This window comes from Haliotis cracherodii, unplaced genomic scaffold, assembly GCF_022045235.1.
Source record: "Haliotis cracherodii isolate W230 unplaced genomic scaffold, xgHalCrac1.p SCAF_10, whole genome shotgun sequence".
In the NCBI taxonomy this organism is placed as follows: domain Eukaryota; kingdom Metazoa; phylum Mollusca; class Gastropoda; order Lepetellida; family Haliotidae; genus Haliotis; species Haliotis cracherodii.
The window spans coordinates 17,739,583-17,766,502 of record NW_027266265.1 but is presented as its reverse complement, the minus strand read 5'-3'; the positions used below and the strand labels follow the sequence as shown (position 1 = coordinate 17,766,502).

The window sequence follows — 26,920 nt, the reverse complement described above, 5'->3', positions numbered from 1 at the left end:
CAAATGATGTCATGTCAGTCTCACACTTAGATGAAACTTTTACTGAAATTTACTGAAACAGAAGCAGCCCCTCACCGCCATTCAAGTCCTCCGAAATCATTCCATGCCACCACACACGTCCATGTCGCTCTATGTTATTTCTGTTACCTTCAGTAAAGTGCATGCCTAAACACTGCAACCCCAGATTACCTGTAAATACCTTGCCTCTAACTTTAGGACCGTAAAGGTATTACCAGTGTGATGACGTCACTTCTAATCACACAGGTCTGGTTTTGGAAACACATGCCCTATGAAGTACAATTTAAACCAAAAAAGTCTAATGAGAACCAGCACATCACATTATAATATATGCCACAAATTGTGTAATTAGCAATCAGTCTTTCCCTGCAAACTTAGCCATGTTGCTCTTCTCTGACCAGAATTAAGTCTGTGAAGACTATTACTAGAACTAGAACTCCAATCTCATCATGGGTTGTCTGTTTCACAACAAATTACACCGACACTGAAGAGCTGAAACCAGTTCCCCCAAAGGCAGATTATGACAGGTGTAAGTAGTGTTTAATATTCTGGGGGAGGTGCTACAGATGCTTTAGATACAGAATATTTTTCTCGTCAATGCTTCAAAATGGAATGGGGAAAAAAACCATATATTTTTTTATTCAAAACATATTATCTTTTAGAAAATCTGCCATGTCCTGTAAATCATTGATTTATTTTGAGCAAAACCCGAAAGCAAGTTGTTTTTATATATTCGGGAACCGATTATTTTTATAATGAATGATTATACTGTTTTTATAAATTATCAATAATTATATTCCCCTTTAGTAATGTACTTACTCAAGGTAAATGGTAAATCATATTCATCACTTTCAACAAAGCTAAAAACTATTCCGCCTGTCTTATCTGTCTGTATAATGATAATAATCATCATGTTGCTTGTTATGACAAGCTGTACTGCAAGGAATGACACCTAAGTACTTATGAAATACTGTACATTTGGGTATATGAAGTCTAAGCCTTCGCACTCAATAAATTCATTTGCCAACAGCAAATATTCTTAGAATGCAAGCCTGTTGGTGAGTACACCACAAGTGGAGTCAATCAATCAATCAATAGCCAATCGATTGATCAATGCACTCTGTGAGTGTATCGATTGGTTTGTAATATCTACAAATATACACAGCTGAGAATGGAAACATATAGACCCCATCAGTGTGTGCAGGCAAAACAATAGAAAGGCAAAAAAGGGGGCAGACAAAAAGGGGACATGGGGAAAAAGGAACATGTACAAGGGAAAGTGGTCAAAAGGGGTACCGACATTGGGGAACAGGTCAAAAGGGGTGCCAGCATTGGGGGGACGGGTCAAAAGGGGTATCGACACTGGGGGGACAGGTCGATAGGGGTATCGACATTGGGGGGACAGGCCAAAAGGGGTACCAACATTGGGGGAACAGGTCAAAAAGGGTACCGACATGGGGGGGGGGTGGGGGGACAGGTCAAAAGGGGTACTGACATTGGGGGAGACAGGTCAAAAGGGGTGCCGGCATTGGGAGGACAGGTCAAAAGGGGTATCGACATGGGGGGGACAGGTCAAAAGGGGGTACCGACATTGGGGGGACAGGTCAACAAAAGGGGTACCAACATTGGGGGAACAGGTCAAAAAGGGTACCGACATGGGGGGGGGGGGGGGGGGGGGGGGGGACAGGTCAAAAGGGGTGCCGGCGTTGGGGGGGGACAGGTCAAAAGGGGTATCGACACTGGGGGGACAGGTCAAAAAGGGGTACTGACATTGGGGGAGACAGGTCAAAAGGGGTGCCGGCATTGGGAGGACAGGTCAAAAGGGGTATCGACATGGGGGGGACAGGTCAAAAGGGGTATCAACATTGGGGGAGGGACAGGTCAAAAGAGGTATCGACACTGGGGGGACAGGCCAAAAGGGGTACTGACATTGAGGGGACAGGTCAACAAAAGGGTAACGACATTGGGGGGGACAGAGGTCAAAAGGGGTACCGGCATTGGGGGACAGGTCAAAAGGGGTATCGACAATGGGGGGGACAGGTCAAAAGGGGCATCGACACTTGGGGTGACATGCCAAAAGAGGAACCGACATTGGGGGTACAGGCCAAAAGGGGTACCGACATTGGTGGTACAGGCCAACAGAGGAACCAACATTGGGGGGAACAAGTTAAAGGGGGTACGACTGGGGGGGGGACAGGTCAAAAGAGGTACAGACACAATTGCAAGGGGTGAGAGGTAAAGGAGACATGAGAACAGGTCGACATGGACGACAAATGCACAACAGTCACTCTCTTTTTACAAAATTCAAAGTAAAATGATTTTTCAAAAATATTTGACATATTTGAACAAACAAACTATATTTGGTACACATTTTAACAAATGAACCAGATGAAACTCTCCAGTTGTATCATGTCATGAGAAGGAACATAAGTTACGGTGTGGCCATTTCATAACAGATCCCATTTCTCACCCAATGTTACTTTTTACAGCAACCATCTCCCAACATTAATGTCAGTTCCTCTTCCCAAAGCCCCTCAGCCAATCAGAATCCAGCAAGGAGCACATGGAACTGAGAGGAATTATTCTTTTTGCTGCAGATGTGTCGCCGAGGCCAGCTGAGCTGGACTCACTGAAGTGACGCACTTCCACCATGCAGGTTGAAAACCAAGCACGACAAGCTTCCTTGATAACAAAATTAAATGTCAGAGAATTTATTATTTATTAGCCAAGTTTCTGATTAGAAGCTTAGAAAATTCTTCTTTCTTGCACCTGACATGCCCCAAATAAACAGTTTTGGAGTGGTGAGTTCAATCTTTGGGCTCCTATTAGAAGCAGAGGAAGAAATCCATCGGACCACAGCTGTGGTATTCTCCCATAGGAAATACAAGTGTTCTGCCCGGACTACGCAATCAGTGTTCTCAACCAACGTTGGGCCGGACATGGCTCGTGAAAGGGGACAGAAACATCTGACGATCTCACTCGTCATTTGGGATCAATCTCAAAAGACGAAAAAAATCCCCTTTCTCATTTAGGCAAAATAATTCCACTGGTATTGAAATCACCATCAAGCTAGGTCCACGTCGATACCTATCTTGCTGAAAGAATTGCCGCTGATTTCCTTGCACTGTAATGAGCGTGACATGAATTGAATAGCAAAATTAACCACTCTGATCCAGAGCGCCCCTCATCAAGTTTGCACTACAGTTCCACATTCAAACACTCACACGCCTGCCACCTTCCTGACGACCCTTCACACCGAGTTACAGTAAATGGGTGCAAAAAAATACAAAAATTGTCTTGGAAATGAACTTATTCAAACCTTCCTTTTTACATTGATAAAAAAATATATAAGACTAGAAGTAAAGCTAATCAATTATTATAATTATGACCGTATGAGAGAGTTAATAAAAATATGCCATATATAAAATGACGAAAATTATGAGTGAGTAAGTATTTTAGCAATATTCCAGCAAAATCAAGGCAGTGAACACATGTGGGGAACTAAACCAAGGCCTTCATTGTGAGGAGCAAATGCTTTTACCACTAGGCTACCCTCAGCCTTGAAGTGATGACATAAACCATATACATGTATAAGTCAATATACGTAACAGTAAGGAATTGGTAAGTAAATGTTGTATATACATATAAGCGATTTATGTGATATTGTAACACTAAAAAGAGTGATTTGACTGAGTAACCAGAAAATATTATACCCTTGAAAGATATGTGGTTAATGTGATGTAATTGAAAGTCAAGATAAGGACGTAATATTTCCGACAAACCTCATTATCTGGAACCTGAGTATAAAATGAAAGATGTCCTGAGTGAGTGAGTGAGTGAGTGAGTGAGTGAGTGAGTGAGTGAGTGAGAGGGCAGGCGTTTGGGCGGGTGGATTGGTTGGTTTGTTGTTTAACGCTGCACTCAGCAATATTCCAGCTATATGACTGTGGTCTGTAAATAATTGAGTCTGGAGTCCAGTGATTAATATCATGAGCATCGATCCACACTATTGGGATCAATGACATGCATCAACCAAGTCAGCGAGCCTGACCACCCGATCCCGTTAGTCGCCTTTTACGACAAGGTTAGTCACCTTTTACGGCAAGCATGGGTTGCTGAAGACCTATTCTACCCTGGAATCTTGAGTGGGGGGGTGGTTGAGTGAGTGAGTGAGTGGGCGGGCGGGCAGGCGTGCGAGCGAGCGAGCGGGCGGGTGGGGTGGGGTGGGGTGGGGTGGGGTGGGTGAGTGAGTGAGTGAGTGAGTGAGTGAGTGAGTGAGTGAGTGAGTGAGTGAGTGAGTGAGTGAGTGAGTGAGTGAATTGGCTTGAAACAGGGCTCACAATGTACATTTTGTGTGTCTCTACTCAATTTATATACACAATGGACACATTAGGTCAGGAGCCACAAACTAGTGCTGAAACAGGTCCAGATTTACTACCCGGGTCCCCGACCCCTTATTACCCAACCCTACCCTACCATCTGGTCATGCATACACTGCAGTTGACTGAAGCTTTATCTTATTCAAACATATTAAAGTCAGAAGGAATGCACGCATACTCCGGAAGAAATGCGAACAATAGTTGCTTGCAATGTAACCATGGTGTCATAGGGAATTTTTGTCATTGAACTATACATCACATGACTAGTCCCGTGGCTACCACCCAATCCTAGTACCAGAGTTACCCATCCCAGCCCTACCACAAACTAAACAAACAAAACCATTTTCATTTTTCCACTTTTTAAAATTTAAAAGAAGCTAGATTTATGATCTGAGTAATACACAATATGTCGGCCAGTAAATTAATGATAATTGTAAAAGGTGTATAAACAAATCACTACATAACACCTTCAAGAAACAAACAAACAAATCCTCTTCAATTTAAGAGGAGTGCGCAGCCGAAGTCAGGGTGACAACACTACATATCTTCTATCTAGTTAGCAGCTGTGTCCTAACACTGATATCAATGTACAATATGCCACATTAATATCATGCAAATTTCACCTGACAATTCTCAGCCAACTTGCCCACCTGTCGACATTCCACACCCAAATAAACAGTATACTTTAATCAGGTCTGAATGAAGTTTCACAGCCTGTGGATGCCAATATTATAACATATACAGATATACTCAAATTAAATGTAAAATCAAACACCATATACACATTGCGTCCCATGTTATTGTTCAGAAAGAAACATATGTTGCCTTGCACATTTGCACATGAACATTGTTTCATTATAGACCATTATGTGCTGTCCTTGCAACACACACACTGCAGCCAAGCTGTTGCCCCCAAAACTTATTTTACATACTTAATTGTTCTAGCACCATATGTGCATATAATGCAAACAGAACTCTTAATTGGCAGCAGAAAATGGTTTTAAAAAGTTTCATGGTTCATTTATTTCAATCATGTTTGGAATTTTACTCATATAAAAAATTATTGTTACATTGACTACAATATGCAGAAAACTGTTTTCTATAACTATCCCCTGGCATGAGCCAATCATCAGGATAGTAGTATATCAATTTCATGGGTTACATTTGACAAGCAACACAATCAGGACTCAATATATTTGGCCAATATCTATATTCATTATGTATACATACATGTATATAAGAAGCTATGAGATAAATCGCAGTGAAGAACGAAGTGTGGTTAATTTCACAATAAAACATTGTTCAATCATGACGTCCTTTCTTGAAATTCAAATTTCCGCTCGCGACTTCATGACGTCATATTTTGGACAATGTTATTTTTGAGAGGGAAGTGTCAAGTAAGTTGTTCCCCATAGATGTAGCTGGGCTACGCAGATAAAGGCAGTGGCCGACAGATGGCTACCAAAAGTGGGAGAGATATGACAATCTGTATTGGGAGAAAAGATACAGATATACAGAATATGTGGGAAAGACCAATGTTAACCCCACTGTTCATAAACTGGACTTGTCCGACGTTGCCATGGTCGGATTCTATTAAGGGAGTCAGCATTATATAAATACGGGTAAATAGTTGCAAAGCATTTACATTTTACTAACATCCTTAAGGAGGTTGTACATAATGTTGACATCCCATATAAGAAATAAACGTATCATGGCCATTCGGTTATTACACAATAAAATACTGCGGGATGCACCCTTCATGGTTTATTCTCCCAGCAGTGTTTTATTGTACATGTACTATAAATAACTCACACTCGTCACGTGCTGTTAAAGTTGTTAAAAAAAACCATTTTAAGTCTTTTCAAACCAATTACATTTCAACCAAGATGCCACATTATCAATTCTACAGCAGACAGTATTATTTCTCATCCACTACAACTGTCACTGTTGCTTCAGGGCCTGCCATACAAAGAACATTGAATGACTTCTTGTTTGATACGTCAGTCTTGGGTCATTGGCTGCATCACTTTACAAGTTCATGTCAGATTGATTACAACTATGTCATGGATTCAGAGGACACAGAAACCCAATGGAGGGGGATGCACTCCCCCTTTAAACATGACATCTAACCTTAGAAAGAAACATCAAACACAACCAACTCATTTGATGTTAAGTGTTCAACAAAAATACCATGACTACAAATTATTTCATGAATTATTTAGTTTCGTCAAGCACCCGAAGCATCATGCATCCCACTTTCACAAAAATCTTTGTCCTTGCTGAAAACAGGCCAGCAATGGACAGCATGAAGATGAGGTGGGTGTGTTCTGCGCACGACATTGGTCAATCTCTCTGAACATCAAGTTGATGTAATGACTCTACTTCCTGTTGAACCCGTGAAGATTCGGGGTAGAATAGATCTTGAGCAACCCATGCTTGCCATAATAGGCGACTATGCTTGTCATATGAGGCGACTAACAGGTGGTCAGCCTTGCTGACTTGGTTGATGCATGTCATCGATCCCAATGGCTTGGACTGATGCTCATGATGTCAATCACTGGATTGTCTGATCCAGACTCGATTATTTACAGGCCGCCGTCATAAAGCTGGAATATTGGTGAGTGCGGCGTTAAACAACAAACAAACAAAACAAAAACTTCCTGTTGAGCTGCCAGTACTTCAGAGCAGATGATTTTCATAATACTCTGGAACAATCAACCATCAATATAAACCAAACTCATCCTACTCTCTTGGTTCTCTATTACAATTGTAATTAGATTTTGAGTTTTAAAGTTTCCTGCTCAGACTACCATTAGCGGTTCTACTGCTTTAGCAGCAAAAAACATGTTTCTGGGAAATGTCTTTTGTTGCACTTGAAGTTTTTTTGTTTTTTTTCTCTCAATGTATCACTATATTTAACTTGATTGAAAATGCATGATCAAATACACATTAGTTTTCTTAAGAATATGCAGGTTTTTTAAATTCTGATAGAGAGGGAGGGAGGGAGGGAGAGAGGTATAGGCTGCCAAAGAGTATTCATTGGGAGCAGTTTAATCTTAAGTTTAGAATACCAGTCCCACCACTAATCATGATGGCACTGTTTTGAGTGTACATGCTGACATGATGTCATGGGTTTGTATGTACATGCAGACATGATGTCACTGGTTTGTGTGTACAGGCAGACATGATGTCACTGGTTTGTGTGTACATGCAGACATGATGTCACTGGTTTGTGTGTACATGCAAACATGATGTCATTATAATGTGTGTACTGTATATGACCGAAGATAAGCCAAATTTTGAAGACTAGAAAAAAGATTCTGTAAAAGGGGGTCGGTTTATGTATGGGTTACACTTTCATCAAACCTTTGTTCTGTTGGTCAAAAAACTACATTGTATCGCTTCAGGTGATTGAACAATGCTAAAACAAACTTTGTTTTTGAAAATGTGAAATTTGGTATTAAACACCACCAGACATGAAGATTTACCATTTCATTTGTATTTCAGGTTATGCTAGGCATTGTTTTATATGCACAGAAAAAGATTACCACGTGTATTGTCGCGTAAACTAAGCCGGAAATAGCAATCAGCTGTACACATGTTTTCCCAATCTACCGGTGATTATGTTAAAACATACCAAATAATATAACGGAAAAGAATTTTGATGCAATGAGCGGGAAAAATAGTTTCTTAAATCACTATTTTTCTACAAATAATTTATTCTGATATCGTGTTATTCCAATTGCAGGTTTTACTATATATCTTCTAATAATGATAACCATTACCAGGGTTTTGTGGTAGCACTTTTGTGCATTGTCGGATACTCTTTTGCATGGAACAATTTGACAAATCAACGTGAAGGTTTCGCGCGATCTTGCTATTTCCATCGCAGAAACAATATGTTGACATTTAATCGTCAAACTACAACAAATATTACTTTTAACAAGTCAAAGTATGGCAGTTACGATATATGTATCCATTTTCTGGTAAGTAAGGTTTGTTTTAAGGTGTCAACAGAGGTAATATGATCATGGTTGCTGTAAATAAGTTTGTTAAAGTGGACACCGAAATTAATGTAAATATTATTGAATGAAAGTTTGATTAAAATTAATTGAAAAGATTATGTAGATTACAAATATAGAGTCTAGATATACAATTAAACACTTTTTATTACCGATGGTGTAACGACAGGATTAACTTGCGTAATTCAATATGGATTTGTTGATATTTTTATTTCCAATGACAGATCATGACGAGAAGTAGTTTTAGGTTGGGGGTACGGCTTATCTACCGCACAGAACACTTTGATACAGATTTCAAGGACCAAGTTAATACCCCGGCTTATCTATGAGATTAGCTTATCTACGGTCATATACGGTACATACAGACATGATGTCACTGTTTTGTGTCTTTGTGGGTTGCATCACGGCATTATGTGTAGATGCAGATGCTGGTTGTGTTCAATAATGACGACTCACAAGTCCGTGGCCATGTAGTGATCCCCATTACATCTTTGATAAAAAACAACAACAACAGAAATGATATCTTGCACCTTCAAGTGCATCCTTCCAATACATTAAGCACTAAATGTCACTGATAAAAGTGTTTTGTATCAACCATTCCAAAGAATAAAGGACATACATCCGCATTGAACAGATTTGGGATTGAAACATCATAGAAGCATCTCAAACCAGCTTCGATCAGATTCAATATTTCAGTTATTTCCATTGTTGGGTAGAGATTCGAGGAAAGGCCAAAGTGAGGCAAGTCATAGACAAAGTACTGTAGACCCCAACAAGCATGGCTATGGTGTCAAGAGACAAGAAACCTACAATCTGTGATTCCTGAAACAGCTAAGGGGGACAACTCTGCTCAGTGACTGAGTTGGGTGAAATGCCACTACAGCAATAGAAAGGCTATTGGCTGCACACTTTGTACCCATGTGGGGAATTAAACCCAGGACTTTGGCGTGGTAAGCAAACACTTTAATCACTGACGCTCCTTGCACACAGTGATTCATAGCGCCCTAAACAACTGGCAATTCGCACATGATGAAATCATACGAAAACATAGTCCAATTATTGACAATTGAAACCAATATTCAAACTGCAAAAACTGAATCTGAAAATAATTCAGTGCAGGGATTAAATTTTGTTTAAAAATGTATGAACTTAAAACCCCCAATGATCATAACCATTAAATATCCTTCACAATCATCACCAAAGCCATGACATCATCAAACAGTCTACATCAAAGATCGCCATCATTACGCAAGGATTACTAAATGGCATCTCTATGTTCCGTATCCTTCAGGCAGATATAATGAACACGGCTGATTTAAAACCTCTTCCAATTTTTTCAGCCTCATCACTTAGTAAACTCTGTCCCAAAATGTGTTCAAGAAAATTATATTTACCAACGATAACTACGATAACAATAACCAATGTATAACCTTGTAATGACAAACAGACACACTTCTGCTCGCCAGATGTCAGCTGAGACCTGATTGGTCACGTTCCATCGCCCCTTGAAAGCACCCCCACCCAAGCCAGCCCCGCCACCAAGCCTGCAGCCAAATGTTATCTGTTGGTCGTCCAGCCTATGAATAACTAATCAAACGTAATCACATCAATAATGAAGCAAGAGCACCTACAATCTGGCTGTCCGGCTGTTGGACCTGCTGTTTGTCCTCGGAACAGTGGATATCCGCTCCGTCCCGTCTGGTCAGCGTAGTTCAACCAAACTGAAACAGTCAAAGTCGTAAATTATTCAAAGTGTCGACTTGATGGCAGATGAAGGTTAGAAAACACAAAACGATCCCACAGATAATACTCATTATGGTAGAATACATAGGAAGAAGCTTTTTGTTATTATCAGGGTTATCGTCAATAGATTTGCCCCGTGATCGGATATCTGCTGTTACTGTGCGACGAAGTGTGAAATGCTGACTGCAGTATAAGGCGAAACTGATGAAAGGATATTGTCATGGGTGACTGATTTTTCTACTTTTTTCATCATTTCGTCATTTTTTCATTAGGTAAGAGTAGACTGGCAACTATATTAAACTATTAAACACAGGCTACGGAAGCCAGTGAATTCAAAATGAGAAACACCTTTTAATATCTATCGTGTTCTAACATGAAAATATTAATCTATGAATTATTTCAATCTGTATATCATTTATTCTAATAGGTTACTTTAAGACCTTTTAATCTGAAACCGTCTTTATTTCAAGTCAACCAAGATAGTATCAAAGATCATAGGGTACAAGAGTTTGAATTTAGATGTTTAAACTGTATTAAAAAATCATTTTCATCTCCTTAACATTTAAATGTGAAACAACAAAGTAAGGATTCTAATCTTCTCGAGTGAATATTGAGAACTCATAAATGATCTCCAAATTAAAATGTTTAAGATAAATTTACAGATATATTATTAAGTCTAGTTAGAATACATATATGTTATTTCAATTACTGAAAACAATATTATATAACAAAAAATTTAATTATTTCCAAAAATGGTCAGTAAATGTTATTCATCAGATCATTTAACTTCATTATTTACCAGAAAAGTCTGATGAATCTTTTCAGATTTGTTTTGACGGAAACTGAGATCAGTTTGATGTTTGTTGAATATTGGTTGACAGAAACAATGTATTTTATTAACAATGTTTGTTAAATCAAGTTTTGTGTAACCTGATGTTGATGATTAGAACTGGTTACATTGTAGCCATTTATTTCATCTATAACTGTCTCTAAGAAACCAACGAATAAACATCTTCATAACATACAGACAACTTATCTTGCTTTGCAACCCGTGACCCCAGTGACCAAATTGACCAAAATATCATAAATAATTAAGAAACCAACATCTTCATAACATACACACAAACATCAGTTCAGTCAGTTCCATAACCTTGGCGCAGTCACTTAGTACACGCACCACCCTGTCATTTGACACCATGTATATTCCTGACAGGAGTCAATTTCAATATTTATTGCTATATAAAGCATCACACATGTATATATACATGGTGTATTATTCATGAGGAACACTATGAACTGTAATGCATTTCACAGTCAAAACGCTGACCACGGACCTCACAGTGATGGATAGCAATGCTGGGCCCCCAAGGGAGCAGTTATGTCATGGTATGAAAATGCGAGTGATTAATTCACGATGATGCATCGCTCCGACACCTGAACAGGGAGTCACATGATGATAGGTGTCAATTAAATACCACTAAACACCGAGGCTGGGCATTTCAAAGTGTGCTGTGAATTTGTCATGTTGCAGAAGCCTACACATGCTCTTCACGCTTGGTAATCAATTTGAAGAACGATCATTTGTGTATTCTTTATTTCTGAATTGGGGGGCAGTCGGGTAGCCTAGTGGTTAAAGCGTTCGCTCGTCATGCCGAAGACCAGGGTTCGATTCCCGACATGGGTACAACATGTGAAGCCTATTTCTGGTGTGCCCCACCGTGATATTGCTAGAATATTGCTAAAAGCGTCGTGAAACCAAACTCACTCCTTCACTATTTCTGAATTGGTGAAAAATAATGTACTGATTAACTGTAATGTAAAATCTTCCATGGTATTTCATCAGCAATTGTTTACTGGTACTCTATTCGTGGTGAAATCTCTCCATAACACTATTCCCCTTGTGATAGGGATATTTGTTATCTTTCCGCGATACACAAACACGATTCTCATAATATGTCAAGTGTATATTTAAATAGAACGACATATCTGATCACCCTTATCAAAAGTGGAGTAGTATATTATCAGTTCTAAATTTTGGCAGACCTATGGCCAAATTTTCATAAAGCTTGGATTATAGTTTTTCCTGTTTTAGAGTAAACAAAAAACTATTGGTTTTCTTAGTTTCACTGGTTAAACTACCGGTAGGTATGGCCCTGTAAGACCCAGTGGCTAGAACAGAGAGGGATCATAGGTGCACATCTGCAGTAATACTGTATGCATTAGAATTGGTCCTGGTCCCACTTGAATAAACCTTTAAAAAAAGTTATCTTTGTAATCAACAGAGGCTGTTCTAACAGGCATCCTTTATTAAATTTATAAAAAAGTTATCCCTATATTAAAAAAACACTTAGATAAGATATGAAATTGCATATTTGGTTTGGTCAACCCTATTTATTTCAAGTACATATTTGTCAAGACCAATAGCTAACTGATGAATTGATACAGGAGAGTAAGTGAGTGAATTTGGTTATTAAACCATGAAAGTTTTCTATTATATCATGGCATGTCATTTCGAAGAGAAGAAAGCTCAAAGTGATGCAGGTGATATAGCGAAGGGTATAGTGCTGACAGACCAGTGTTTATTTTTATGAGGAATGTTGTATTGTGAAGATGGAAGTAACACCACACCGTGAATTGCTCCACAGAACAGGAGAGTTCCACAACTCATTTCAAGTCAGGACAATCAGTAAATTGAATTTGGAAAACTGTTTGATTTATAAACTAACTAAAAGCCCTGAAATAAAGCCAAGTATCAGGTTAAATATAAATGATTCTATAATGGATCCCTCGAGATTAAGGAACTCTCAAGTCTTATAATTTCAGAGCTGAGAATGCGTTGAGTAACAGGCTGCCGGAGCTGAGAATGGAATGAGAATGGAATGAGAATGGAATGTTTTGATTGTTTGATTAAATGTGCTCTGGGATCTGTAAGAGAGACTTTTGATTCAGTATACAATATCTCATGTCCATTTAGAAAACAAACCACCATATTGCTTTTTGGTCTTTTTGGTATCTTAGTGCCTCTAAACATGGATCGAACCGAAAATAGTTGGCTGTTTATGTTCATAAAGGAAATAGGTCTCTGTTATATATGTCTATCTTTTACAAACACACAAACCCTGACACTGAGACAAGAAATAGCTCCATGTATCAAAGTCTCAGAATATGTTTTAATTCATTTTTTTAACCAACCATTTTGTTCCAGCTAATTCTCTCACATCAATCCCGAACAAAAAAAATGTGCACATTTAAACCATCAAATCCTCCTAAATAAGCCCTAATCAATGATCAACAGCATATATGAACAAACAAATCTGGATTAAGGACAGATTTAGCTAAATACACAAATTCAGAGACCGTCCTCCATGATTTGCAGAGCTGTTAAAACAAAACCAGCCTCCATCCTTGGGTCTAGAGCCCTCTCGTAACCTACAGACCACCAGGTGTTAATGATGGCCGACTCAAAGACAGACCAGCTGTTTCCACCAGCCCTCGCTAGTCTGTTGCGAAAAACGCTGGCGATTCAATTGATCAGGGAACATAATTGTCATCATGGATCCTCACCCCAGCTGACCCTGGGTGAAACGTCGACACGCGCCTCATGTCAGCACACAATGACCCCATTGTGAAATATCGAGGTGGCACAGGATTCATGGTCCAACACTATTGTGCTGTTTCTATTGCGATCAGCTTGATAGCGAGGGTGGTATTGTTTGCTTGAAAGGCCCAGCACTTATTCACATCACTTAGTTTATGTCTCCATAACACTTGCTCTCTCTCCTTGATCTGCATCAAAACACACTTTAAACATGCAGCTCATACGAATTCCCACAAACTGCTGTAAACAATATCGTTCTTCGTTCGGGTTTTTTACTCAGTTTATATACTCCATAGTGTGAGAGATTCTTACTATTAATGCTGATGGTAAGAAGTATACAAAACGAAAACATTAAAATTATATACAATAAAAATATCATTTTACTCAAATATGCTATTAATTAATTCAAATGAACATTGAAATATTGATAGGAAAAAGATCAAATATGTTCAAATCGTTGAGAAGAGACTTTTTTATATATGACATGGAACATGTGGATTTTTGGCATCATCAAACACAGGAAACATTTGCTCATTTAAAAAATAATACAGATCTAATTCTTTTCAGTGACATTTTCCTTGAAATTTCTAGAACAAAAAATGTTTATGTAAAGTCATCAGCATTTTAATGTTGATGTTGACAGTATCCACTAAACACTTTGACACATCATGGAATTCAGTCTAGGAGGGTGAACACTCTGTAGCATACGTTATATGGTTTAATATTTGTGACACTGTGTGGCATACATTATATGGTTTAATATTTATTACACTGTGTGGCATACATTATATGGTTTAATATTTATGACACTGTGTGGCATACATTATATGGTTTAATATTTATGACACTCTGTAGCATACATTATATGGTTTAATATTTGTGACACTGTGTGGCATACATTATATGGTTTAATATTTGTGACACTGGGTGGCATACATTATATGGTTTAATATTTGTGACACTGTGTGGCATACATATATGGTTTAATATTTGTGACACTCTGTAGCATACGTTATATGGTTTAATATTTGTGACACTGTGTGGCATACATTATATGGTTTAATATTTGTGACACTCTGCAGAATACGTTATATGGTTTAATATTTGTGACACTGTGTGGCATACATATTTATGGTTTATGTGTGAAAACATGCATAAAACATAAAAAGACACAAATTCATATAGATTTGCATGTTTACTTAAACTGCTAGGCAAACGAAAGTACACACCAAGAATGGTTATTTGATGGTGGTGTATTTGATATGGGTATCATGTTTTGGACATACAGTCTGCAGTGATTGTGTGACTGTTTTCAGCCTAGTAATGTTTTAATAAAGTTTTTTAATTTTTTGGTCAAGTACAATTTTCTAGTTTACACTTTCTTTAGTAGCACCATGCAGTTTAGTGACATGGCCATATTCTGTAACATAGCCAATCGTTTGGAAAGCCTCTAGCTAAAATGTACTCATTAATCTTTGCTGTAAAACAGATGCAGTTACATCTGATCAATTATAAGCAAACAACAGTCAAACACAAAAATCGTTAAATCTATTAATTAGCAAATGTAATAATACCACACCCCAATAAGAACTAGAATGACAAGTGTTGAAATATACATGACACGGTAATTATTTGCAATATGTCCTACAGAATTAGAGGCACCACCCATTGTTGTAAATTATAACCATTATAATTAGCCAATCGAGGCACCGTTGAGAGTTGGCGTATAAAATATTTAAACCCTACAAGAACTGTTTTCCTTTCTTTTTCAACACAGATCTAGAATGTCATCATTGTCAAGATGTTTACTCAGTAATTAAAAAAAAGTGTTTGTCGTTATATATTGTTGGGGTTCTTTCGAAGATATGCCTTAAAAAATTAGAATTGATTATCAATAACTGTTTTTGATAATGATGTCTCTAATTATTGACATGGCCATGGCCTTTGTGTAGAATTTGTCAATTATTTACATGGAGGGATCTGAAAATGTCTTAGACTGCACACCAGATGTCACATCCTTGAGATGCTGGAGTCTGAACTGGCTTACACTGCAGTTTTCCCTTTGTGTTATAATGATTGTTGATTGTGTTGTAACGATTAATACAGACATTTCACCCTGTCATGGTAGATTTCCTCTACTACAAATAGCTACAATCAAAAGTAACCTCAAATCATGTTTCTTTAACTGAACCTGATCTGAAAATGTCAATAAAACATATTGACATTTTTTATACTGCGAAGTCAAAAACGTCTATTCAATAAACCATTATGTATAAAAAAATTAGTAAATTTGTTACTTTAATCCAATTAAAAAAGTATATCCTTCAAGTTAATGATAAAATAATAATAACAAATGCTTATTCTGAATGCTAGCACCTAGCTTCCTTGAGAATCAATATTTCATAAGCAGAGTGAGTGAGTGAGTGAGTGAGTGAGTGAGTGAGTGAGTGAGTGAGTGAGTGAGTGGGGTTTAACGCCGCTTTAAACAACGCTTTCTTGAGTACCCATAGAAATATGACTGGAATATTGTTTTTGAATCACAACTCGACCTCGGGCATGACTATTTGTTACAAAATAGAACATTACAAATACAATCTATGACACACAGCTACTCTAATTTTGTTTGTTGTTTAACGCCGCACTCAGAAATATTCCAGCTATATGACGGTGATCTGTAAATAATCGTGTCTGGACCAGACAATCCAGTGATCGACATCAGGAACATCGATCTACGCAATTGGGATACCGGGGTATGATGACATGCATCAACCAAGTCAGGTGAGTCTGACCGCCGGATCCCGTTAGTTGCATCTTACGACAAGCATGACGCTACTAATTAATTGGCTCAGTATATGGGTATTGCTTACACAGCCTGACAGCTCCCCGAACTGAGACTCCCAAAAGATTGTCAATAAAATTATTATGAAAAAAAAAAAAATGGTGAGGGTGCCAACTTCTTGTTCGCCACCAGTAGCAAGCGACAGTCTCGTCAATAATCTGATTGTCTAAACTATGATAATGAGTCATGTGACCCCGAGGTTGAGCCCATACAAAACAGACTTATCCAAAGTCTCCTAAAAAAAATAAAAAAATACTCACTCACTTCTAAATCACCTTCATAACAACCTCAATTAATTGTAACAACTCTGTGGCCATTAAATCAGCATTAAAACATCCATCTTGTTGAGAAAACGAACCCATTTTGTGAAGGGTAAGTCAAAGCTGTGAGTAGCCAGACTCGGAGTGTATTGTTAAAGGTGTAAGGTACAGAACAGCTTGAGATTATCAAAATAACATTAAAATTCACCGAGGCCCTCTCACATCTGTCTGTGAGATGTTGTAAAACAAACACCAATGGCGACCGAGATCAGTATAGACACTCGCAGTTTTTCCCCCCCCTCCTTATCTTGTCGTACGAGGCTTCCCTACACCCCTCTTCACCAACACGGGGTGGATTAAGTAGCGCACCCGCCTACCCAGTTACGAAGCTAAGTTAGACCAAGGATTTCAATGTGTTTGTGTGTCGACACTTGAGGTGCATTGTCCAATCAGGGCTTATTTGGATCCAATTACATTATTCTAGGTCTGAAACCCTTGTGGAGTTAGTAAACTCAGTAAACTTTGTGATGACAACACTATAGAATAGTGACACTTTCACCTGTCACAGACTGGGCACTGTTTGATTGTAACTTGAGAAACCTGAGCTCTGCTTGGAGTCTATGGGGGTCAGGTTCCCCAGGTTCTTGAGTCAATGGAGAGGGACGGGGTACAACTATTTTCATTGTGGCTATCTGCTTTTAGTTTGAACATAAACCTAATTCAAAAACTGCTGTTTTCATACCCTGAGTTGAAATCAGAGCTCCGGGTAAACCATGGTTCATAACTGTTGAAGTACAAAAAGAGTTCAAATGAACATTCAGTACAGCCAGCCGAGGGAGATAACTCTAAAACTAAAGTTTCTTTCCCATGGGCGCAAATAAGCTTCTACTACCTTCAGCTACTACAACTGATACTCACTACCCCAAGGGCAGCAAGTTGTGTCTCTGCATAAGTGCACAGGTTGGGTCCTTCCTCAACATCAACCTAAATCACATTCATACTCCTCCATATAAATGTCTGAAGCCATTGTAGCAGCAATGTTTTTTCTGGATCCTGTGCTGGGGACTTTCAGTCTCTTTCATGTAAGCTGGGAATCGAGCCACAGACTCTCTGATCAGTCCTGGGAATCAAGCACAGACTCTCTGATCAGTCCTGGGAATCAAGCACAGACTCTCTGATCAGTCCTGGGAATCAAGCACAGACTCTCTGATCTGAGGTCTGTTGCCTTGAAAACATAAGGAAGAGGTCAATCCTGTATGCTAGTTGACAAGACAAGGATGTCATCTGCAGGATCACTCCACCGCCTTCTACATACACTGCTGTCAACAGAAGGCATGTCCTGTGCCACATGGTGTACTGAAACTAATTTTGCTGAAAATTGAACATGCTCACCCCTACATTGGGTGCCAATGTAACAGCCATCAGATATCCGAATCCAATCTGAAAGGTTAACTGACAACTAAGGATATGATCTGTGGGATAACTCCATGCCCTGCTACACCAAGAAGATTCATTGAGTTTGTCATGACAGCAGTGACATAAACCACGGAAAGGCCTGATTCTTACAGAAACATACAAGTGTATTTTACTGAGGTTATTAAAATCACGTAGGCTAGTGTCATGCCTAGAGCTTATCTGCTTCCCTTCTCTGAACAAAACTTGGCCCTTTGTTTTTCAGCGATATTTGTCCAAGTTCTTCATAACTTGACACAATGAATACACCTCATGAAACCTGTATGAAAAGGTCAAACTTCTATAACAATAATTACATGCCACTTAGAAAGAAAGTAGATATTGCGGAAAATAATTTCTGAAATTCATAGAAAATAATAATTGGTAGATCAACATGTCTGGTGATTTTGTACCTCAAATTTCAAATTTGTACTGACCAAGTTTCTTATCACCCGTTCAGTTACCAGAATTCATTGAAGGGGTACAGTGTAATTTTTTTCGACGCATAATATTCAAATTCTTTTTTCCAAAATACTGAATCCGCTAGAGGGGTGTGTGCATTATACTTGGGTGTGCACTATACTCAAGAAAGTAAGGTAATTCTACAACCGAAGGCTATTACAAGTATTTAGCTGGTGTTAAATCTCGACAGTTCCTCATCATCTAATCCCATAAATGGAGTCAATTAGCCATAAAAATTGTATTAGTTGACTTGAAAAGTTGCAATTATGACAATGGGTGAATGACTGTCCAGTTGGTGACACAAGAGGTTGATTGTGATTGACCCGTGTCCAGATTAGGTCCTCTTGAGGGCAACAAAAGTGACCACAGTCACTGATGACATGATGGTGATAATGAACTGGAGTTGCTCCCCATCTGCCTCAGCAGCTGGTGGGGGTGGTGGAGGCACAGATCAGAGGGCTGGAGGGGGGCAGGGGGAAGAGGGGGGCAGGGGGATGATGGGGGGATGAGGAGGAGGCACTGATCACTGAGATGGAGTGGGGCAGGGGAATGAGAGGTGTGATGGGGTGGATGAGGCATCAACCAGAGGGATGGAAGAGCAGGGGGGGGAGGGGGGGGGATGAGAGGTGTGATGGGGTGGATGAGGCATCAACCAACCAGAGGGATGGAAGAGCAGGGGGGGAGGGGGGGGGGGGGATGAGAGGTGTGATGATGGGGTGGATGAGGCATCAACCAGAGGGATGGAGGAGGGGGGGGGGGGGGGTGAGAGGTGTGATGGGGGGGGTGAGAGGTGTGAAGGGGTGGATGCGGCATCAACCAGAGCGATGGAGGAGCAGGGGGGGGGGGGTGGTTGAGAGGTGTGAAGGGGTGGATGAGGCATCAACCAGAGCGATGGAGGAGCAGGGGGGGGGGGGGGGGGGGGTGAGAGGTGTGATGGGGGGGTGAGAGGTGTGATGGGGTGGATGATGCATTGACAGGTGAGTAAGTGAGTGAGTGAGTGAGTGAGTGAGTGAGTCAAAATAATATATTCCATTATGACTGACAAAATCATTCTGTTCCCTCTCTCAGGACAGTCATTAGCATCTGCATAAGTATCTTGGCACAATCATCACTCTTCTCAGACTTCTCCAACAAATGGCTGTCAGCAATATTCCAACAATATTATGCCTGGGAAGAAAAGGGCTCCACACATTACACCTTGGTCTGTCTCCCAGACCCAAACTATAAATTAAAAAAGGAATCCAACTCAAGTCAATAATCACTTGGCAAGTCTAGACTGCCTCAGCTCTCTAAGCATTGTTCTGGGCTCCATTTGGATTTTATTTTCTATTTTATTTTGTAGATACATATTTCTTAATAAGATAACATTATTTCTGGGACTAAATGTTAATCTAAATATACACCTCTAAGGAATGAAGAGCAGTTCTTCAACATGCATGATGAGTGAATGCATTAACCACAAGGCCACCCCACCTCCTTGAAATTATTCCCCACTGTCTCCAACAACATCACCAGCATCGCAATGACCTCTCCGTCCTCTCCAAACAGATTTTACATCAATCAACCAGAATAAGGACACTCCAGGTTATTACCATACAGTCCCTCCCTTAAACGAACTTCTAGGACAGCTGGGTCCTTAGGGCTCAGGTCACAGGTCACTAGAGGTCACACTTGACCAGGTCAGGGGACAGCAGTGGTTCAGTGAGGACAAAAGTGACCCCTATATATAGCCAAAGCAAGTCCATCCTCATGCCGATCCATAGACACAAATAGTGCAGTGATAAAGGCTTCATCAGATGGTCCCCCAGGTAGGGTAGAGAAGGAGGCTACTTATTTAGCATTGTGGGATCTGCAGCTGTTTTCCTGTAACATTCAGATGGGCAGACATCAGCTGGCCTTGGGGAAAGGGCATAGGACAGACATGTTCCTCCCAGGATTTGACTGTCTGAACATTACGATAAGAACAGTCTTTCCGCAACAGAGGAACTGTACAAATCCACTTACGGTATCCGGACCCCAGATATCCAGAAATCTCCCCTTCCTGACAATATCCATTGAAAATAAACATTTTCTTTACAATATTTGCCAAATATCTGAATGGTAATAATTATTGACCAAAATAACCAGTGAATCTAATAGGTTTGTAATGGGGGACTCTATGAGACAGGGTATGCTTACATTTTAGCACAGATTTCTTATGGTTGGCTGGTTTGTTATGCCGCACTCAGCAATATTCCATCTACATGACAGCGGTCTGTAAATAATCGAGTCAGTGATTAATATCATGAGCATCGATCCACACAATTGGGATCTATGACATGCATCAACCAAGTCAGCGAGCCTGACCACCCCATCCCGTTAGCGCCTCTTACAACAAGCATAGTCGCCTTTTACGGCAAACATGGGTTTCTGAAGACTTATTCTACCCCGGATCTTTACGGGTCCAGATTTCTTATGATTATGGAGAGAATTTTGTTGCTTTTATTTAGAATTGGTGTACCCATGAAAGTAGCATATTTGTTGAGTGAGTGAGTGATTATTGTTTAACACTGCATCAGCACATATTTGTTGAGTGAGTGAGTGATTATTGTTTAACACCGCATCAGCACATATTTGTTATGTACACTGCAGACGTAAGTGTTTTTATTCATTGTAAATTTCAGTATCTCATCTGTATTCCTCAGTAGATGTTTAGATCTTCCAAATAAAAACTTAACAAATTACCATTTTTATATTTCTTATCTTACATCAGTACTGCAGTGTTGATATCTAAAGCATTGTATTTTTTCGAAAATTTCGACATACAAATACCACCTAGTTTAATTGTTTACTGTGTATGCCCAGTTCAAAGACTGACCACAAGCCTTTCTCACCAGTCTCATCTCATCTCCCAGTAATCTCCATTCTGGAGTGCCTTTTTTCAAGATGAATACAGAGATTAAAATGTGTTTCCGGCAATACCATAAGTGTCATTCATATCAAACTAACCTAGACCTTTAGTTTTTGTTAAGACATAAATATTCTGATATTAATTTTACATTGCAAATCAATTCTAATAACAGTAATATGTAGCACTGTCTAGTTCTAGCTACTGTGTATTCTAATATTCATAAATACAGCAATTTTCACAATCAAACAGATCATGAATTAACCCAAAGTGCCTAAAATACATTATCATGGCATATATTCATAAAGCATCAACCCCAGGGGAGCAATTGAAAGCTACGGACAGCTTCTGATAGCGCCTACAAGTAACTAGTAATCATTCTGACAACATGAACAATCTGAAGAAACAAAGGGGTTCCCTTTAGAGAGTTTTCTTCCAACGCGTGAACACCCATACTGATTTTTCTAGTTAAATATAAATTTTGGATGTTTCATTTTATGTGAAACTAATACCAAAAGAATATAAAAAAAACATATGTAAAAAGACCTTGTTATAGCACAAACATTGAAGTTTTTTTATATTTCCTGGCAAGGTAGCCCTGTGAAAAATTACAGCTATAGATGATTTCTGTTTGTCTGATATTATATTGCCTGATCCATTATCATATAGATGATGAGATGTAATGGGGTTTAACGTCCAAGATTATTGCACTTAAATAGCAACGTGCATGCATGCATATGTGTGGCTGCTTGTACTAGTCCAGACTGATGCCGATTTATAGTGCTAGCTCACTGAGATACCATGCCGCAGTTTAACATGAATAACCCACTCAGACACAGTATACTGACTCCGAGCCAACCAGTCCTTGTTTTAGCCCCTTTAATGCCAAGCGCCAGACAGGGTAACAACAAGTACCATTTTAACGCCTTTTGGTATGATGCAGCTGGGGATCGAACCTGGACCTTCCCCTCTCCGGGCAGACGCTCTACCACGAGACCATGGAGGCAGTCTGATCATATAGAAGTGCCAGATGAGTGAACTACTAACAGGCTGTTTTTCCAGGTTTAGTGATGGTTTGGTAAACATTAGGACAAACTTAATTTCTTGTTTTACGTTTTTGTGTGGTCAATATCTCATGAGGCAAGGGGCAAAATGAAACATTTCTGGTTGCCAGTGTTGATTTGAAACTAATTTCCTGAAAAGGAATATTTTAAAATTAAAACACAAATAATACTAAAAACATCTTGAACATATAAAGCATAGTTTCAATCAAACAGCATTTACAATTTGCTGATGGTGTTAAAGATCATCCTCAAATCAATAAAACAGACATCAGGGCCTAAAGAGCTAAATTCATTTCAAAATCATGAAAATTCTTAATTACAATAAGAGCTAAGTTGAAATATTTTCAAGTTTATATTTGAAACAGAATTATTATGGTACAATCAGCTTGAACAATCCAATACTACAGCTGCTATCTACGGAAAGCCGATGTACCAACGGAAAGCTGCAACTTCCTGCCAGTCATGTGACTGTGGTTCAGCCCTGGTCCAGAGGGCCAACGAAAGGGGGAAGTATATATACACGGTGATAAACAGCACAGGTTCCTCATAAGCACTTGTCCATTTCCGTTAGCCAAGTTATGTCACCACGATGCATTGGATACTCTGATATAGTAGGTTTTTCCCTGTTATCTCAAGTAGACAGAACTGAAGCAGTGTTTCTAATTTCTGACATTGTTTGTACAAGATCGACAAAGTAATTAATAATCTGAACAGCACAGGAACTTCTCATGCAATGTTGTTTCACAGCCGTCCAACTCATGTCGTTGTAAAAAGATATGTCTGTTTAGAAGCTGATTATATTGACTACTTCTCTGCATGAATGTAGAAGTACTTAAACTTGCCATGTTAATATTTTATGAACTGTAAATAAAAGCATTTCACTTCTTTCGTAAAAAAATGTGACGAAAACTGAGATGTGTGTACCAGATGACATGAAGCCAGCGCCACATTCTTCTTATCCAGATCTACAAGTCCACATGTAACACGCAGATTGAGAGTTAATGAGGTTTTATGGCTAAGTAGGTAAACAGTCAACTTTATTGTGCTAGTTTGAATCTAGTCTTGGAGCGGGCAAACCAAAAATTACCAGACTGAAGGGGACACTGACCCTCACTGTGAATTGAGCGAGTGATTTAGGAGATAAATATTATATGTTTTTAGATTGCCAAGAGTTATTCAGTATTTGATGCGAAGAAATTATAACATTTAAAACCTGTGACTAGTGTTCGAAATATGCGCTGGCCTGAGGCCTGTGGCTGTCAGAACTTGTGTCGGGCAAGTAGTTTCCACACTGTATGGGTCCTCATGGCCTGCAGTAAATGTACGTGTCAATGTATTTGTCACAATAAGCAGGTTTAGTTTAGTCAGCGTCTGCAGCTTGTAAAGTCTGCGGATCCTGATGGCAGCCTGGTCATGTTTTTAAATTTCAAACACTCCCTCTGAATCTCCTTGTTGGTTCCAAATGAAATTCTACAGCATCAAATACTCAAACACCAACAAATAAGAAAACATGTTTATCAACACAGAATTAAAAAAGTCTTTGGTTATTTACAGCAGCACTCATGTTATTAGGTGAACACAAGTAGCCATGAGGTAGAAACAATATGTCACTAGGTATGCAATGATGTCATATGCATCCCAGACAAACGAACAATACCCTTATTACAATACTGAGATATTACCCATAAGTTCCTATACTTGCACATGTGCACATATTCGATTCTCAATGCTGATTGGTCATTTGAAACCATAATACATCACAGTGTTTCATTGTTGAGAAAAATATATCATCCAATGTTCATGGCGTCACAAATTAATTACATGGTGTCATCTGAACAATAGGCTGTCTGTGGGGTTGATCAATGGGGTTGACATTCCATAAATTTCTTTTCATTTTTTCTATAAAAATGTCAAAGAGTAAAACATACAATAACCTACTGGAACTCAGAATTACAGACTATCTGTCCTTTGTAAATGAATGCTCACTAAGGGCTTGGGACTTACACCATTTATTTAGTTGGGACAGTGAGTGAGTGTGTGTGAGTTGGGTTAAACGCCGCTTTTAACAGTATTCCAGTTTAAGTTATATCACCGTGTGTCAGCTTAATGTGGGAGGAAAGCCCGAAGTGATGCAGGTCTCAAATGTTTACCACTTCGGTGAAACCCACGAGCACGGGTATGGTGCTGACAAACCTAGAAACATAATCGGGGCAAACCGGGATTCCAAAGCACAATCATAGGTTTCTGGCATGCCCAAGGGACGCAACTCTGCACAGGTAATCGTGGCGCCTTAGACGACTGGGCCACCCGTGCCCCCCTAGTTGGGACAGATATCCATAATTCCTACAAGCTCGTTTTTCTCGAAATATCAACCAAAAATAAGCCATTGAGTTAGATATTTATCAGATTGAATCCAGATAATATATTCATTTTCAAATTGCATATAGAAAGCAATCATGCTTTTAAAGAAATCTATTCAAATGCACTTAAAAATCCAGAAGAATTCTAGGCTTTGAATGCCATGTAGCACTTTTTTTAATGCAATCCACACATTTAAAAGGTTGTTTCATGTTGCACTCAGAACTATTACAGCTACAGCTTTGAGACCTACACTCTCAACGCAAACAAAAAAGTGCTTGACAGGACATGCTTGGAGTACAATGACCCAGGTTACAGAAGTCAGCACAAGGATGTGTTGAGGCACAAGTATTCTGTTTTACCCAGAATCCCCACCAGTCTACATGCAAGCTCATCACTTATCTCCAAATGACACTGATGATCAACCTCATCTTGACCTTCATCTTCATCTTCATCCATCCACTGTCAACACAGCCATTGGCTGCCATTCTCCCCTGATATTGTCAGAAGATGGAGTGAGTGAGTTGAGTTTATATATAACGCTGCTTTGAACAGTATTCCAGCTATATCACGGCATGTCAGCTTGAAGTGTGAGGAAAGCCCGAAGTGATGCAGGTTCCAGACGTTTACCACTTTGGTGAAACCTACAAGCATGGGTATGGTGCTGACTAAATGAGAAACATAATCAGGGCGACCTGGATTCACAACCATGACCATAGGTTTCTGGTGCTCTCAAGGGACACAATTCTGCACAGCGAACTGCAGCACCTTAGACGACAGGGACACCATGCCACCCTACCCCCCATCCCCTCCCCCCATCCCCTCCCCCATCAGAAGCTCTGCCTACCATGGAGACTGAGGGAGCTAATCCAGTAAAACGTCAAATTTCATCTTCTGATAATATAGAATATCATTGTAACTTTCCTAATATTATATACATATGCCTGTAGCCCATGAAATATCTGTGTCCTTGTTCACGTGATCTGACTTTTTTTGCACTTTCATAAGGCCAATTTATCTATTATTTAAATCTATTTTTGAACAAAGTGGCAAAATTCTGATAATAAACAAAAGAATATTTCTAATGTTGCATGTGTCATCTGGTGCCATGTGAATACTTTAAATAGGTTGAGACCCTTGTCAGTTTCAATATGAAATGTGCGAGCATCTGTGTCATTTCTTGCACTGAAGCCTCAGTCATACATATGTATGCATAGGATAAAGGGCCAGCTCACAATTTCATAAAATGATATCCCTTATATAACGTGCTACAACCAGTTCAAGACCATGTTAACATATAGAGTGGTCATAGTGGGAGCGCTTGGATCACTTGGAGGCACGGGGCCCAGGTGTTTAAACACGACAAGGTTCATTCGAAAAATATTTAACTGGGATCAGCTGGTATACGACTAATGAAGACACTTTTCTGTCCTCACGTTGAAAAGAGCGACAATGTTTTTTTGCCATGAAGTTATTTCAGTTAAACTGGCAGCCTCTACCTACGAAATTCTGCAGTAAAATTAAGTCTTTGATGAGAATTTTGTGACATTTTTTTCAAAGATTTAGCATTCAGTTTCACAGGCTGGATGGTCGGGCTCAAACACAGCAGCTGATGGATTTAAATTTAATTTTCTAAATTAAGCCCAGTCATCAATAAGGATTACTAAAGTACACACCGACAACAATGACCTTGAAGATTCATTTGCATATTACAAGTAATCACTAATTCGCTATTGACATGCAGAAATAATGTGATTTTCAAACAATATCTGATGACAAATGAGTACTAAGCATTATAATAAAGTACATAAACAGAAAATCCGTAGAAAACAAATAAT

The 26,920-nt window shown here is 39.2% G+C and overlaps 1 protein-coding gene across 1 annotated transcript in view; it reads right to left on the bottom strand.

The window, feature by feature from the left end:
- Positions 1 to 26,920, bottom strand: part of LOC139454154 (protein CBFA2T1-like) — a 127,985-nt gene that overhangs the window by 79,946 nt on the left and 21,119 nt on the right. The window contains exon 2 of the mRNA XM_071235685.1: positions 10,051 to 10,140. Within this exon, the coding sequence (XP_071091786.1) occupies positions 10,051 to 10,140 (90 nt within the window). The remainder of the gene's footprint in view (positions 1 to 10,050; positions 10,141 to 26,920) is intronic.